Source organism: Crinia signifera, chromosome 5, assembly GCF_055691185.1.
Source record: "Crinia signifera chromosome 5, ASM5569118v1, whole genome shotgun sequence".
Lineage (NCBI taxonomy): Eukaryota > Metazoa > Chordata > Amphibia > Anura > Myobatrachidae > Crinia > Crinia signifera.
The window spans coordinates 191875242-191891566 of NC_139221.1; the positions used below are offsets into that span (position 1 = coordinate 191875242).

The 16325-nt window shown below is 42.8% G+C and overlaps 1 protein-coding gene across 1 annotated transcript in view; it reads left to right on the plus strand.

Annotated features, from left to right (window-relative positions):
• RECK (reversion inducing cysteine rich protein with kazal motifs) overlaps window positions 1–16325 on the plus strand; it is a 531495-nt gene that overhangs the window by 490434 nt on the left and 24736 nt on the right. The window contains exon 20 of the mRNA XM_083188354.1: window positions 6803–6958. Within this exon, the coding sequence (XP_083044480.1) occupies window positions 6803–6958 (156 nt within the window). The remainder of the gene's footprint in view (window positions 1–6802; window positions 6959–16325) is intronic.

The window sequence follows — 16325 nt, forward strand, 5'->3', positions numbered from 1 at the left end:
TCTTTTTCTTGGTAGTAGTGGAGTCTGCAAATGATATCCCGTGGCTTCTCTGTTGGTGCTCCTCTTGGTCGTAAGGCTCGATGTGCCCTATCGTAGAGTATCTGATATTCTGGGTCTGAGTCTAAGAGTTCATTAAATATCTTCGTCAGTGCACTCTCGATTGTTTGGAGGGACAACAGCTTCTGGGACTCCCCTGACCCTCAAATAATTTCTCCTCCCCCTGTTGTTGATGTCATCCAGACTGCAGCCCATCTCTGTCAGCGCCCCAGACTGGCGCGAGACCAAGTCGTGGAGGATAGAGAGCTGGGTGTCCACCTCCTCACATTGTTCTTCCAGGAGGACCACTCTATTAGCCACATGCTTGACTTCTGATTTGATCACTGTAATGTGGGTCTGCATGGATTCCTGGATCCTTTGTTCCATGGAGAGCAGATCCTGCTGCATTTCCTGGCGGGTTGGTATCGCCTGTAGCTAGGATAGCCGTGATATCAGGTGTCTCCATTGTGGTAGCTGGTTTGGGGGCCGAGAGGGGGGGCGCTGCTGTAGCCTCCACCCGTGTGTTGGGAGTGGTTGATAGAGTTAAAATTGGAGATAAATCAGGTTCTGGCGCGGGGGTGCCAAACAAAGAGCAGAAAGCTTGGGCTTGCGTTGGCCTTGCCACCGGTTCCACCGTTGATTTATTACGGCGGCGCTTTGTCCTGTGGAGAAGGTCTGTGTAATCATGAGCGGCTCCCAGTCAATGCTATATCATTTGGTGGTTCTGTGCATGGTCCCCCCTACGTGACCTGACCGTGCATCACATCTTCAGGCGTATGGCATTTTCATGACAGTTAGGACCCTCTGCGAGAGTGGACAGTGTTGTGGCCTCAGGGCACTTCCATGTGCATTCTGCACTATGACAGCTATTATGCTGTGGATTTCAAGTAAATAATGTGCCCCAATTTGGTGAGTTGTATAAGGGGGGAGGGAGCCCGAGTAGGTATACAGGGAGTATGCAGGGGCACTGTAGGTTATGGAGGGGCAGAGAGCAGCTGCTTCCTCCCAGGGGTTCCCGGTTAACCTTTAGATGTGTGAGCCCAGATGTCCTTTGGGCCACTTAGCAGTGGGTAATGTGTGATCCTGCAGCAAGCAAGGGTGGGAGTGTGCGTGGGTGTCGATCCAGAGACACAGGTCTCCCCGTGTGATGGCGCCCGGACCTAAGATGGTGGCCGCTCTATGTGCCTTGTTCCCGGGTGTCTCTGCCTCTCCGGGTCTAAGGGGGGGTCTTCAGGCGCTCCCTTGGAGCTACTCACCACCCTCTCTTCGTCTGGCAGGGCCTCCGGTGTTCACTGTGACGAGGCAGCGTGTGTGGTGTATGCGCCACGATCACCCGTCACTCAGGGATCAGGCCTGTTCCTGCCTCACACGGAGCCGCAATGCCTCTCCGGCGGGTGTGAGGACTTCCCCGTCCTCTCTTCTCCACTCCCTCAGGTCTCCTCCGAAAGGTAGTGTACCCGGGCTTCTTATCAATTTGCCTGGGGTAGCTGCAGGGGGCGCGGTGTCCCGTCGGGCGATAATTGAGGTCCCGGCTTCGAGTCCCGGCCTAGGCCGCAACCCACGGGAGCTCTAAAAAGAACTCCCCGGCTCCGCAGAAACAGCTCACAGACGTCAGTGCTCGGTGGGGACCGAATGGGATATCGTGGGGCAGTGGTTGGGTCCTGGGGAGTTAGTTTAGGCTGTATTTGTGTAGGCTTGTCAGGAGTTCGAGATGGACACGTCTGTTCGGCTTGCCTGTCAGGCCACGCCCCCCCTCCCCGATTTTTTAAAACCAGCCCCAGGCTCCAGGTCCGGTGTTGGTTCCCAAAATACGGGGGACAAAATGAGTAGGGGTCCCCCGTATTTTAAGAACCAGCCCCATGCCAAACCAGCCAGCAGGGTAATGCCACAGCCGGGGGGAGACTTTTTATACAAGTCTCCCCCCCGGCCAAAGCATTCACCCTACCGACCAGTCAGCCTGGCCAGGGGCCCTGGGGGAGTGGGGACCCCCCCAATAAAGGGGTCCCTCCCCCCTCCAGGTCTTACCTGACTAGGCTGAACATATTGGAAGAAAAAAGAAACTCGGGTGGGGTGTTTTTTTCTGGAAAGTATTTTTTATGATTTACGAGTGTGAAGGATTTTTTGATATTTTATTATTTTTTATTACTTTTAAAACCTATACAATATATGGCTGTGTGAAAATAAATTTTATGCAAGAACCCTGCGATTTTGCCAGGTTAATTATGCAGATACTGGTATATCTAGTTGGTGCAACTTTGTTCGATGTTTATCGATATAATATTGATAGGTGGAGGATTATTGGAAAGAATTAATTAAAAGAAAATTATCAAAAATGATTGTTGGAAAAATTATTAGAAAAAAATTATTAGAAAAAATTATGACCATCATATAACCCTTTCAACAATACACCATAGATGTTGTGGGTATTTCACTCAATTGGAAAGTGATAAGGGTCTAATCATTGGTCAAAAATAAGGAAAAAATGCATCATGTAACAAACAAAGTATATACACCAGTTCTATATACATATATGCAATTGCACAAATATTATCCACATTTGTCAGACAAATGTGGATAATATTTGTGCAATTGTATATATGTATACAAAAAATAGAATTTGGGCACAGCAGACAAAATTGCAAAAAAATATAAAGATTAACATTAAAATGAATAAATACATTTAGCTTAACAGAATAGCTTCAGTTGGGGGACCTAGAGTTTCCGAGTTTCTTTTTTCTTCCAATATGACATGTCTTAACTCGGGGGTGCACCACTGAGCATCACATACAATACCGATACCCAAGGGGTCAAGTCTTTGGGTGATGTACAATATAAAATGTTTAATAAATTATAATCAGTTATGTCCCCCAATACATTAATTTAAAAATAGTTCCCTAATATATAGTGTAGCTTCCCGAACACATCCTTGTTTAATAGCCTGACCAGGCTGAAGCCTGGTGCTGTCCCCGGTGACCCTGGAGCGGTGGTCACCGGGCTCATTCAGTGTATAAGAAAGAATGAACTATTATTTAATACTGTGGAACTATTAGTCCCAGTAAGCCTCCCCCGCAAGCTGGGACTTGGTGAACCACAAGTCCCAGCATGCGGGGCATTAAAGGGCCCGCTGGCACTTGTAATTCCACTTTATTAAAAATAGTAAAATAAACACACACAGTCACATGAAAAATAAAACTTTAATACATCCAAAGCCCACACATACTGATACTTACCTATCTTGATCCCGTCGGTAGGTCCCTGGGTCCGGTGCTCCTGGGTCCGGGCCTTCATGGTCCAGGTCCGGGGGTCCAGGGTTCCGGGGCTCCTTGGTCCAGGGCCTTGGTTACTGGGTCCGGGGCTGCAAAGTCCGGGGCTGGTCCAGGGCTCCAGGGCTGCAGAGTCCGAGAAAGTCGGCTCCTGATTGGCCACTAGGCGGCCAATAGAATTATTCGGAGAAGAAGCGCAGAAGATGAAACATCTCTGTGTCTCTCCTCAGTCCGTCTCGGGTACCGGCCGGAATAGCCGGCGTTTGTTATTTTCTGAAGACCAGGACTACGTCGGACAGAAGAGGACAGATCTTCGCCGGATGAGCTTGGTGAGTTGGATTTACTTCCACAGGTACCCCTATGGATTTCTTCGGATCCTGGACCCCGGACTGTGCAGCCCTGGAGCCCCGGACCCTGGACTCTGCAGCCCAGGACCCTGGAGCCGTGTGTGGGCTTTGGATGTATTAAAGTTTTATTTTTCATGTGTCTGTGTGTGTTTATTTTACTATTTTTAATACAGTGGAACTACAAGTGCCAGTGGGCCCTTTAATGCCCCGCATGCTGGGACTTGTGGTTCTTAAGTCACTGCTTGCGGGGGAGGCTTGCTGGGACTCATAGTTCCACAGTATTAAACAATAGTTAATTCTTTCTTTTACACTGAATCAACCCGGTGACCACCACTCCAGGGTCATCGGTGACAGCACCAGGCTTCAGCCTGGTCAGGTAAGTCCTGGAGGAGGGGGGGCTTTATTGGGGGGGTCCCCCCTCCAGGGCCCCTGGCCAGGCTGACTGGTCGGTAGGGTGAATGCTTTGGCCTCGCCCGGGCTGTGGCATTACCCTGCTGGCTGGTTTGGCCTGGGGCTGGTTCTTAAAATACGGGGGACCCTACTCATTTTGTCCCCCGTATTTTGGGAACCAGCCCCGGACCTGGAGCCTGGGGCTGGTTTTAAAAAATCGGGGAACCCCTATTTGCGGTGTTTCCTGATTTTTTATTACAGCCCGGCTCTTTTAGCCTGGTGCTGGTTACGGCTGTGGGGGGGACCCCATGCCTTTTTTTAAATTTATTAATTTATTTTTCTATTTTTTTGACACTGAAGCCTGCACGGATCTGACTGATCCGTGCAGGCTAAAGCCAAATATGACCGGAAAATAAAGTGTATTCTCCTTCCATATTTGGCCGGCCATTCGCGTCCGTTTCACGACAATTAGCGTCCGAATTTTAAATACGGCCGCTTAGTAAATCAGGAACCACCATTGTTTTGAATGGTGATTTCTGTCATATTCTATCGATGTTGTAATCATTCATATTTGTAAATACAAATAGTAATGTCCCATCAATACGAATACGAAAATTTGTGTTTTTGGCATAGTAAATGTTATAGCATGGTGTGTACCATCGTATGAAAATATGATTTTTTTTCCCGAATTTATCTTAGTAAATTTCCCTCTTTATATACTGTGAAAGTAAATTAATGGGAAATACTTTAGAATTATGTAGCTACAGTATGCTAAATGAGAGTAAGAGTTCAGGCAATTCAGGGAGTCCAAACATGGGAATCAGGGACTGGCTGGCAACTTTCAGCCTGGGGGGGGCTAACACAAGCAAGTCGCCCACCACCATCGCCATAATTTCACCACCCTACCCTCTCCCTTCTCCTCTCTAGTATGCAGCAAGGATTAAACAATACAAACATACACCAGAAACGGGGACAGTGCGTGCGGAATGCGCCTTGCAAAAATGTACACTGTAATGCCCATTACACATAATGCCACACACCATAATGCCCATCAAACATAATGCCACACACCATAATGCCCATCAAACATAATGCCACACCATAATGCCCATTACATATGCCATACCATAATGCCCATTACACATAATGCCACACACCATACTGCCCATTACACATAAAGCCAACACTGTAATTCCCATTAAACATAATGCCACACACCGTAATGCCAATTAAACATAGTGCCACACACCATAATGCCCATTAAACATAATGCCAACACCATAATGCCCATTTAACATAATGCCAACACCATAATGTCTATTAAACATAATGCCAACAACGTAATGCCCAATAAACATAATACCACACACCGTATTGCCCATTACACATAATGCCAACGCCATAATGCCACACACCATAATGCCAATTAAACATAATGCCACACACCGTAATGCCCACTACACATAACGCCAACAACGTAATGCCCAATAAACATAATGCCACACACCGTAATGCCCATTACACATAAAGCCAACAACGTAATGCCCAATAAACATAATACCACACACCGTAATGCCCATTACACATAATGCCAACGCCATCATGCCACACACCGTAATGCCAATTAAACATAATGCCACACACCGTAATGCCAATTAAACATAATGACACACCATAATGCCCATTACACATAACGCCAACAACGTAATGCCCAATAAACATAATGCCACACACCGTAATGCCCAATACACATAAAGGCAACAACATAATGCCCAATAACCATAATACCACACACCATAATACCCATTACACATAATGCCACACACCGTAATGCCACACACCTTAATGCTCATTACACATAATGCCAACAACGTAATGCCCAATAAACATACTGCCACACACCGTAATGCCCATTACACATAATGATGCCTATTACATATTTTACCAAATAACTGCTGCTTACCTACATGCTCAATGTCAGACATAAGAATACCCACATTTATTTCTGCAAAACTAATGCAGCAAATTAAATATTTAACATTTGTAAGAGAACAAAACAAAAAATATTTTGACTGGCCCACTGCAGGGAGAGGACATTACAGCTGGGAACCACCACCCTGGCCGCAGAGCTGACACTCACCTGTCAGAGGCCGCAGGTTGTTTACCACTCATTGGGCTCCTTCAGGATAGTCCTCACCTCAGTTAACGCGTGTGACACATCCTGCTGCTCACACCCGATGCTGGCTACACTGACAGACACTAGAGGTATGGCAGTACCTCTAGTGTCTGTCTCCTCCAAGGCGGCGGCCATTTTTGGAGGGTCCGTCCCCTTACAGAAGAGAAGGCTGTCTGTGCGGCTGGACTCGGAGGCGGCGACGGCGACGGCGCAAGATGCACACAGCCGGCCGAGCCCCAGCCAGTATATACCGGCCAGGGGGGCATGTGGCACTCATAGACTATGTTCATTGCTTACACTTACACATATATTTGTCTACAGATGTTCAACTCCAGAATGTCAAAAATCCTGTTGCCATACTTATATGAAATATTAACAATATTTGATGGTAAATTAAACACTTAGCCATAGTGAAACCATATAATGCATGTCTTTAATTATTGCATATATTAATTTTTTTATTACTTTATAGCAATTAGAAAATACTCGTCCGGTACTTACTCAAAGCAGTTTATACCCAACATCCATTACTGTGACATCTTTAGTTGCATAAGGGAGATAAAGTTTTAAAAGACCCAATTTCTTCTCAGGTAACAAAGAAGATGCCGATAACTATAATGGACATACTTCAGAAATTAAGACTCCATATATCTGTACCCCAGTGTGATGTCTTTGGATTCCTTAGCGTGGAATCAGAAATAATTGTTCTTGTGGTACCAGTAGATAATCACCCAAAATCAATACAGGTAAGAAATAACTATTTTATTTTGCCTATTAATGTAACTAAGCATTTTGCAAGTTAGGAGAACTGTGCATTTAATTTTATAAAAGAGAGACGCTGCTGAGGTAAACACAAAAAAAACCGGTTCAGTAATGGATTCAATTCAAACCAAAATCATAAGAGGAACTGTAATAAACAGTTAAATTAGCACATCTTTTTATGTCCAAAGTTTCAAATATCTTGCCTGATGTTGGAGTCTAAAACCTTTTAATCCCAGGATGTTTTAGCTCAAGTACAGTATTTAACTATTTCCTGCTAGTTAGGAACATATTTCAGCATATGTTGGCAACCATTGACTGAAACGGTATAAGAAGTGAATTACAGTAGGATGAAGAACCAGCCTGTGAAGTTTTTGGAATCTGCCCTAAATGAGGTGGAGATGGGATGCCAAGGATCGGGTCTGTGAAGGGGAAAAATCTTTTTCCAGGAAAGATGAACACTTTAGACATCCCCCATTATCCCAAAATATTAATAGCAACTGTATTTACTAATTACTTACCTACTCTTAATTAGTCCTGTCAATGATATCGCTTTCCAACTACACATTTCATTTGTATAACCTTAGCATTAATAGCCCCCATGTGTATAATATTACCCTCCACACACCTTATCATAATTCCATCCTACACACATAATAATATTAATAGTAATAGTAACTATAATCATAGTAGTAATAATCATCCTCCTCATCACCACACAAGCACATTATGGGCCTTATTCTAGTTCACACTTTCTGACAAAATCCTTCTTAGATGGACAAAACCATGTGCACTGCAGGTGGGGCAGATGTTACATAGTTACATAGTTACATAGTAGGTAAGGCTGAAAAAAGACTTGCGTCCATCTAGTTCAACCTGGTATAGATATCCATTGCTGATTTGGTAGGTTCTGATATTTTACAGACAGATTATATTTCTTATTTGTACCCATGGATGTTTTTCTCCAGTAAATGTTTGTCCAACTTTGCCTTGAACGCATTTAATAAGCCAGCCGTTACCACCTCTCTGGGAAGAGAGTTCCTGAGTTTGACTGTTCTGACCGTAAAGAAATTATTTCTACTAGCTGAATGAAATCTTTTTTCTTCTAATCTATACTCATGCCCTCGTGTCCTAGATTCCTTTCTAGTAGAAAAGAGGGTGTGTGACAATTCCTTATATTGGCCCTTGATATACTTGTACATGTTGAGCATGTCCCCCCTTAAACGTCTCTTTTCCAATGTAAATAGTCCCAAATTGCTTAATCTCTCCCCGTAGCTTAAATTCTCCATTCCCCTAATAAGCTTTGTTGCTCGCCTTTGGATTTTTTCTAATTCTATGATGTCCTTTTTATAGTGTGGGGCCCAGAACTGCACTCCATACTCGAGGTGAGGTCTCACCAATGCTTTATACAGTGGCATAATTACCCTTGAGTCCCTAGTTTCCATTCCCCTCTTAATACATGCCAGAATTTTGTTGGCCTTTTTTGTAGCTACATTACAATGGGCACTACATCCCAGTTTGCTGTCTTTTTGGACTCCTAGATCCTTTTCAGGTATGGAATTACCCAGTTCCTCTCCGCTAAGGTTGTAACTTGCACACTGGTTGTGTCTCCCAAGGTGCATAACCTTACATTTATGTTACTTGTGCAGAGAGAATTAGATTTGGGTGGGGTTTTACTTCAAAGTGAGATCTATATTGCAGTGTAAAAATAAAGCAGCCAGTATTTACCCTGCACAGAAACAAAATAACTCACCCAAATCTAATTATATCCGCATATTTTACATCTGCCCCCTGCAGTGCACATGGTTTTGTCCATCTAAGAAGGATTTTGTCAGAAAGAGTGAACTAGAATAAGGCCTTATATTAGTACAACCTCCATACAGATTGCATTGATGTCATAACACACAATTATATTAACACACACACACTCACTCACACAGTAGTAACAATAAGAATGAAAAGGTCACACAAGCACAATGTCCAGCAGGGGACATTGGAGTCATACTTACAGTGGGGTATACAGTATATTGGTAGTCATTGGAAGCTGGCACTTTAAGAGTTCTAAACAGTGTAACTGCCTCACCCCCTCTATACCCCTCCCCCAAGCCAGTTTTAGATTAGGGCCCTCAGGAGATGGTTTCTTTTTTTCTGGGCTCCGCCTGAGAGGCATTTGTTATTCTATCAGCATGTAGAGGGCAGACAGAGACTGCCCCTGCCTGTCCACATCACCGGAGCTGCCGGGGATGAATATCACCAATGCTCAGGTTTGTGCTGGGGTCTCCATCTCTGAGACCACCGTATAAATGGTGCCACACGCCACTGCATACAGCCCATGTTGCAGACCCCATAGCCTGAGCGCATCTGGCAGTATAATGGCAGCTTGTAAGTATGCTGTCTGGAACCCGACTAGCAGGAGGCCAGGCATGTAAGCCAGATATTAGGTCCTTATAAGGGGGCCGCAGCACTTTAAAAATGGTGCAATTGCAGGGGACGATACTTGCCACAAAGCAGCCAGTTCCTTACAAGGCACATGTTGCATGCTGTTGGTGGCACTCCTACTACCGTTCTGAGGGACGACACTATAGTTTTTCAGCTTTTCTTACTGCAAGCTACACTGGCAAGTACAGTGGCATATATCTTGTCAGGAGAGCAATTACAGTATTTTGTAATTTACTGTTGTGACTAGCGGTTTTATGGTACTGCTAGAAATGCTACTGGGGCCAGTGTGACTAATATATTTCCTTCAGCATCTCCCCCCTGTCTCTCAGATACAAGCCCTCTTCTGACTGTTCTCTATTGTATTGCTTGTGTCTGTGTGTTTTCCACTATGACTGAGAAGGGCTCATACGCACCCCAGAAGCTCACATGTACAAAGTATGCTGCATTACTCAGGTACAATCTAATAACTCCCTGTTCTGTGAAACATTTATTCCTGATAGTCAGAACCATTTGCATGGGCATCTCAGCTCACTGGTTACCACTGCAGTCTCTCAGCAGAGCTACAGACTTTTAGAAAGGACAGAGAATCTGCTAAGCAATTGGTTAGGTCAGTAGCTGGTTTGTCTAAGGTTTTGGTCCCTGCAAAGTCTTCTTTTACAACACGTCACCTTTCTAAGAAAAGAATACTTCCCTCAGTTCTGCAGTCTGATGCTTCAAAGGAGAAGGATCCCCTCGCCCTACTGGAGGAGTGTAAATTTACTAAACCTCTGATGAGGAATTGATTTTGGAGGATACAGACATTTCCTTGCATGCCACTCTGTTGCTGATCCCCCCCCAGCAAATTCTCCCCATTACCACCCTCATCACCAATCCTCCCCAGGGCTCAGGGAGGATCGGGGCCGCTCGGGGAGGATCAGGGCCACTCAGGAAGGTTTGACTGCACTCGGCCATTCATGTGTTTGGGCACCAGAACACCCGACTGCTCCCGATCATCCCCGAACTTCTCCAAGCAGCCGCAAACAGCCGAAGCCAGCAGCAGCCCCAGGGGAGCAGGTGCTGCTGCAGTAGACAGTGGCTGCCCCTAACTCAAGGGGTTAAGGGTCCATTTAAGGGAGTCTGTTTATTGTATTGTATTCAGTGCTGTAGAAGGAGGGGGGTGGGTAAATTTTACCCAGGCCCGAGTCTTTTGTAGGGGCCTGCGCCCCACGTTCCCCTCCCCCACTGCAGAGACCGGTAGTAGATAGCAGAGGATGCTGCAGCAGCACAGCCTTTCTCCCTCGCTCAGCACATGCTGCTCAGTGCCATGTGCTGAGCAGGGGAGAGAGGAAGCTGCAGCATCTGCAGCAGCAGCCCGTGCGCCTGCACACAATCCGCACCCTCTGCAAATTTTCTACAGGGGCATGGCCACGCCCCCTTCCATTGGTCATGCCCCTTCTGTTGAACATGCCCCTTTTGACTGGGGCCCAGTGGTGCTTTCAGTGGCCATGGTTGTATTCAGAAAGTCATAAGCTTTCCAACGACATATCACGCTGTAGGAAAAACTGGGGTAGGAATTACTGTGGAGTGTCACTAAGGAAAACCTGCCCAACTGTACTGTGGGTACGATCCCTGGAACACACAGTGAAAATATCCAGTGAGAAGAAAGTAAGCTGGGTATAGTGTAATGGCGCTTGACATTCTAAAATGAGTGAGATATAGTAAATACATTTGGAAATACTTATCCTCTGAGAATCTGTAGTCCTATGATTTAATGATGAAACAATAGCCAATCTGTGATGTTGCAAACGTGTGATATATTTAGACACACGATGCAAATCACAGACAGGACAAAATCAGGCGCGCAATAACCCGCGGTTAGTGACACTCTAAATAAAAGGCACCACAGGGGAATACATTTCATTAAATTAAAATTTATAACAATATTGCTGCTCCTAAGAGTGATTCTGTATCACTCAAGTTTAAAGCACAGGTATTTTTTGATAAGAAAAGGAGCGCAATTGTCATAAAAATCAATAATTTTATTAATACAGTAATAAAATATAAAAAAACTATAAATTTCTTAATAGAAATAGAAGGTGATCACAATGACATCTGTGGGACACTTGTACAAATTCATACATTATTAATTCCAACAGTATATTCCAACATAAATTGCAATACTATCAATATGCACATATATGGGGTTTGGAATTTCCGATTGCATATGGGTAGGCTCAAATTTAGAAAAGCATGGATATACAGAGTCCCAGTATAATAATAAGTAGCCAGCAGTACCAGGTGGTTGATGTTATTATCAGTACATCAAAACAAATGGGAGTTGATGTTGATGTCAACACTCCATGTCGACAGAAATTTTATCGAGGTTAATGTCACAGCACTATGGACAAATAATTGCTGGAGTAGTATATGTGCTCACCAATTGTTGAAACCCTCTGTCTCTGGAGGGAATTTTCCAATCTCCAGGGGTTATAAGGGACCACACTGCGGCAGTTTTTAAGGTTCTTACCCCGCTGATGAGCTCCAGGACCTGAGGCGTCCACACACCTTGTAAGTGCTGTGTGTGGAGGGGTGTCTGAAGAAATTGCACAGGTGCAAGGACTGCTTTCAATCAGCTTCCAGATGGCAGCACCGCTGTCGCTTGTACACACTCGAGCTGGGAGCAGAGAAATAGCCAAACAAATACGGCGTCACCCTGGGTGGCAGGTGAATTGCCTGTAACGTTATCCAACGTATGCGCAAAGTGTCCCACAATCGTCAAATGGATCACCAGGGGTCTTGTGAGTCTGCCAATCAGAGTCCTCCTTTAATTAGCACAGGTGACTTAATTAATTAGAGTCCAATTTCAATGTCATCATCCTTGTGCAACATACATTTTAAAAAATACATATATATAAATATATATATATATATATATACAGCAACAAATAAGTGGCACTCGGAGGCTTGTATAGAAGGTGAAAGAACAGGAATATTTATTCCTAGTGCAGGGAATAAATATTCCTGTTCTTTCACCTTCTATACAAGCCTCCGAGTGCCACTTATTTGTTGCTGCATATCACCTAAGGACCCCCCTTTCGAAAGAGGGCACCGGAGCAAGCAACAGGCATCCACTTGCAGACCTGAGTGCCGGCCTCATCGTTGTGTATATATATATATATATATATATATATATATATATATATATATATATAAAAACACATTTAATAAGAATTACATACCAAATGCATATGTGGTATCAAAAACACATGGATTTTTTGTGTGTTTGGGATGGCAAGTCATGTATTTGTAACTAATCCCAACAGGCTTACACCTGCATTGATTCACTTCATTAATAATAGCTGTGTTCAATAAAAAGAGAGAAATAGGGAGTCAAGTCTCTAGAGCTACAGCTTTTGTTTAGGGATCTCCTGTGGCTCAATCCGCAGACACCATGGACAGCTAGCACAGAGTCACAGGTTCAATCCCTGCACATTACCTACAGAACCACGCTGAAGAGAATTAATTGTATTACACTATAAATTTAGTATTAAACATTGTTATTATTAGTTCATCACACCTAAAAGAATAAACAGTATAAAACAATAATGATATAGAATCTAGAAAGTCAGAGAGGATTTAAAGCTTATCTATTTATTAGTTCCTTGGTTTTTAAACATTTATTAGTAATATAATATCTAAATAGATAATGTTGTTTCTAAAGTTGTCATACTCTGGTGCGAATCAACCCTGGCTCCATCCGTAGAACACCACGGCTGTCAAATTATGGAGCCATAGGTTCAAAACCCACCCTCAACATGCAAACAAACATCGGGAAGGAAACCTTTTTAAACCAAAATAACCCCTCAGCAAGTTTTATCCTTAGTGATTTCCTCATATCTATATATATGCGAACAAAAGGAATTTTTACTCTTGATTTTCTTAAGAACATTATATCAAAAAGAAACTCAATACCCATTAGGACTCCCAACAACTCAAAGATCCACATTATTAAGTTCGATAGATTCGTTTAGCCCTAAAGGAAATAATGACCCCAACGAAAAAATCCAGAATTCCTCTCTTTTACATAGATTATTAAATCTATCACCACCTCTCTCAGAGACAGGTATCTGTTCAATTGCCTGAAGTTTCAGCACCTCAACATTCCCTGCATGATGAACCTTTACATGTCTCGAGATGCTATGTGTTAGAACTTTATTAATAACGTTTCTCCGATGCTCGAGAAAATGTATATTTAATTTACATGTTGTTCTGCCAACATACTGTAGGCCACAATTGCATGTAATCAGATAGATTACGTAACTTGATGCACAGTTCATAAAGCTTTTTATTTTGAAAATGGAATTATTAGAAGAAGAAGCAAACTGAGTACTTCTATTCAAAAGAAACCTACAGGTAATACAGTTAGTCCTACCGCATTTAAAGCATCCGATCAAGGTAGATTTATTGAGGGTCAGATGAGACTCTTGATGAAAATGACTAGGTGCTAAAATATTTTTAAGATTATTGTTCTTTTTGAAAATAACTCTAGGTTTTTCCTTTAGAGTAGAGGCAAGGAATTTATCGCTCTTGAGAATTCTATAGTTTTTATTTATAATTTCTTTTATTTTCATAGATTGGGAGTTATATTTTGAAATGAACATTAAATTACAACCCAGCTCATTTGTGTGGTCAATAAGGGTCTTTTTAGAGCATATTTTAGGCTAAAAAAACATAGCCCTATCTACTTTAGAGATCTCCTTCAGAGCTGTATCTAATCGATCTAAGGGATACCCTTGTTCTTGAAAAGATCTCATCATATTCTCAGCCTGTTTGTTAAAAGTCTCCTTATCTGAACAATTTCTTTTAAGCCTAAGAAGTTGACTTTTTGGGATGTTAGTGAGCCAGGGGCGGTGGTGACAGCTCTTAAAGTTAAGATAATTATTACAATCTACTTCTTTTACAAACGTGGAAGTGGTAATTTTATTATCTTTAATTTTAAGCGCAATATCCAAGAAGGTGATGTGCTCATGATGGATGGTGTGGGTAAATTTTAAACCAAAAATTTTATTATTCAGAAAATTAACAAACTGTTGTGCACCTTGCACCTGCCCACCGTGCCAAATAAAAAACATATCATCCATGTATCTGCCATAGAGCACCAAGTTCGCCTCAAATGGTCCCCCCCACACATATTCCTCCTCAAACCGCCCCATATAAAGATTTGCAAAACTTGGGGCAAACTTGGTGCCCATGGCAGTACCCAGTGTCTGTAAAAAGAAATTTCCATCAAAAGTGAAGTAATTGTGAGACAAAATAAAAGTGACCGAGTCCAAAATAAATTTACTTCGACTGTCACTCAGGTCCCCATCTTCCATCATATACTGCTGAAGAGCAGACACACCTTGACCATGTGGAATGTTGGTGTAGAGAGACTCTACGTCACATGTCATCAGCAAAAAATCACTTTGCCAAACACACTCCTGTATAATTTTGAGGAAGTGTGTGGTGTCTTTGATATGGGACCTGAGTGACAGCACGTATGTCTGTAAAAAAGACTCAACAAAAGCAGACAGTGAGGTAGTAAGGGACCCAACACCTGAAATAATAGGACAACCAGGAGGTGACGTTAGTGATTTATGTATTTTAGGTAAATGATAATATGTGGGGACAACAGGATGTGGATTATAAAGAAAAGAAAATTCCTTCTTGGATATTGCGCCTTCCTCTAGACCTTTGAGTAAAAACTCCTTCAACAGAAGGCAGTACTCATTAGTTGGATCTTTCTGTAATTTTTTATAAAAAGAAGAGTTGTTCAACTGGCGATATGCCTCTGTAACATAATCTAACTTGTTTTGAATAACAGTACCACCGCCCTAATTGACTGATCGTCTTGTAGTGCTTTTAGTGCCCGTCTTTCATTGGGATGTAGTACATCCCAATGAAAGATGGGCACTAAAAGCACTACAAGACAATCAGTCAATTATTATAAAGAGAGCCGATAAGGGCGGGGGTACTGTTATTCAAAACAAGTTAGATTATGTTACAGAGGCATATCACCAGTTGAACAACTCTTCTTTTTATAAAAAATTACAGAAAGATCCAACTAATGAGTACTGCCTTCTGTTGAAGGAGTTTTTACTCAAAGGTCTAGAGGAAGGCGCAATATCCAAGAAGGAATTTTCTTTTCTTTATAATCCACATTCTGTTGTCCCCACATATTATCATTTACCTAAAATACATAAATCACTAACGTCACCTCCTGGTTGTCCTATTATTTCAGGTGTTGGGTCCCTTACTACCTCACTGTCTGCTTTCGTTGATTCTTTTTTACAGACATACGTGCTGTCACTCAGGTCCCATATCAAAGACACCACACACTTCCTCAAAATTATTCAGGAGTGTGTTTGGCAAAGTGATTTTTTTGCTGATGACATGTGACGTAGAGTCTCTCTGCACCAACATTCCACATGGTCAAGGTGTGTCTGCTCTTCAGCAGTATATGATGGAAGATGAGTGACAGTCGACGTAAATTTATTTTGGACTCGGTTACTTTTATTTTGTCTCACAATTACTTCACTTTTGATGGAAATTTCTTTTTACAGACACTGGGTACTGCCATGGGCACCAAGTTTGCCCCAAGTTTTGCAAATCTTTATATGGGGCGGTTTGAGGAGGAATATGTGTGGGGGGGACCATTTGAGGCGAACTTGGTGCTCTATGGCAGATACATGGATGATATGTTTTTTATTTGGCACGGTGGGCAGGTGCAAGGTGCACAACAGTTTGTTAATTTTCTGAATAATAAAATTTTTGGTTTAAAATTTACCCACACCATCCATCATGAGCACATCACCTTCTTGGATATTGCGCTTAAAATTAAAGATAATAAAATTACCACTTCCACGTTTGTAAAAGAAGTAGATTGTAATAATTATC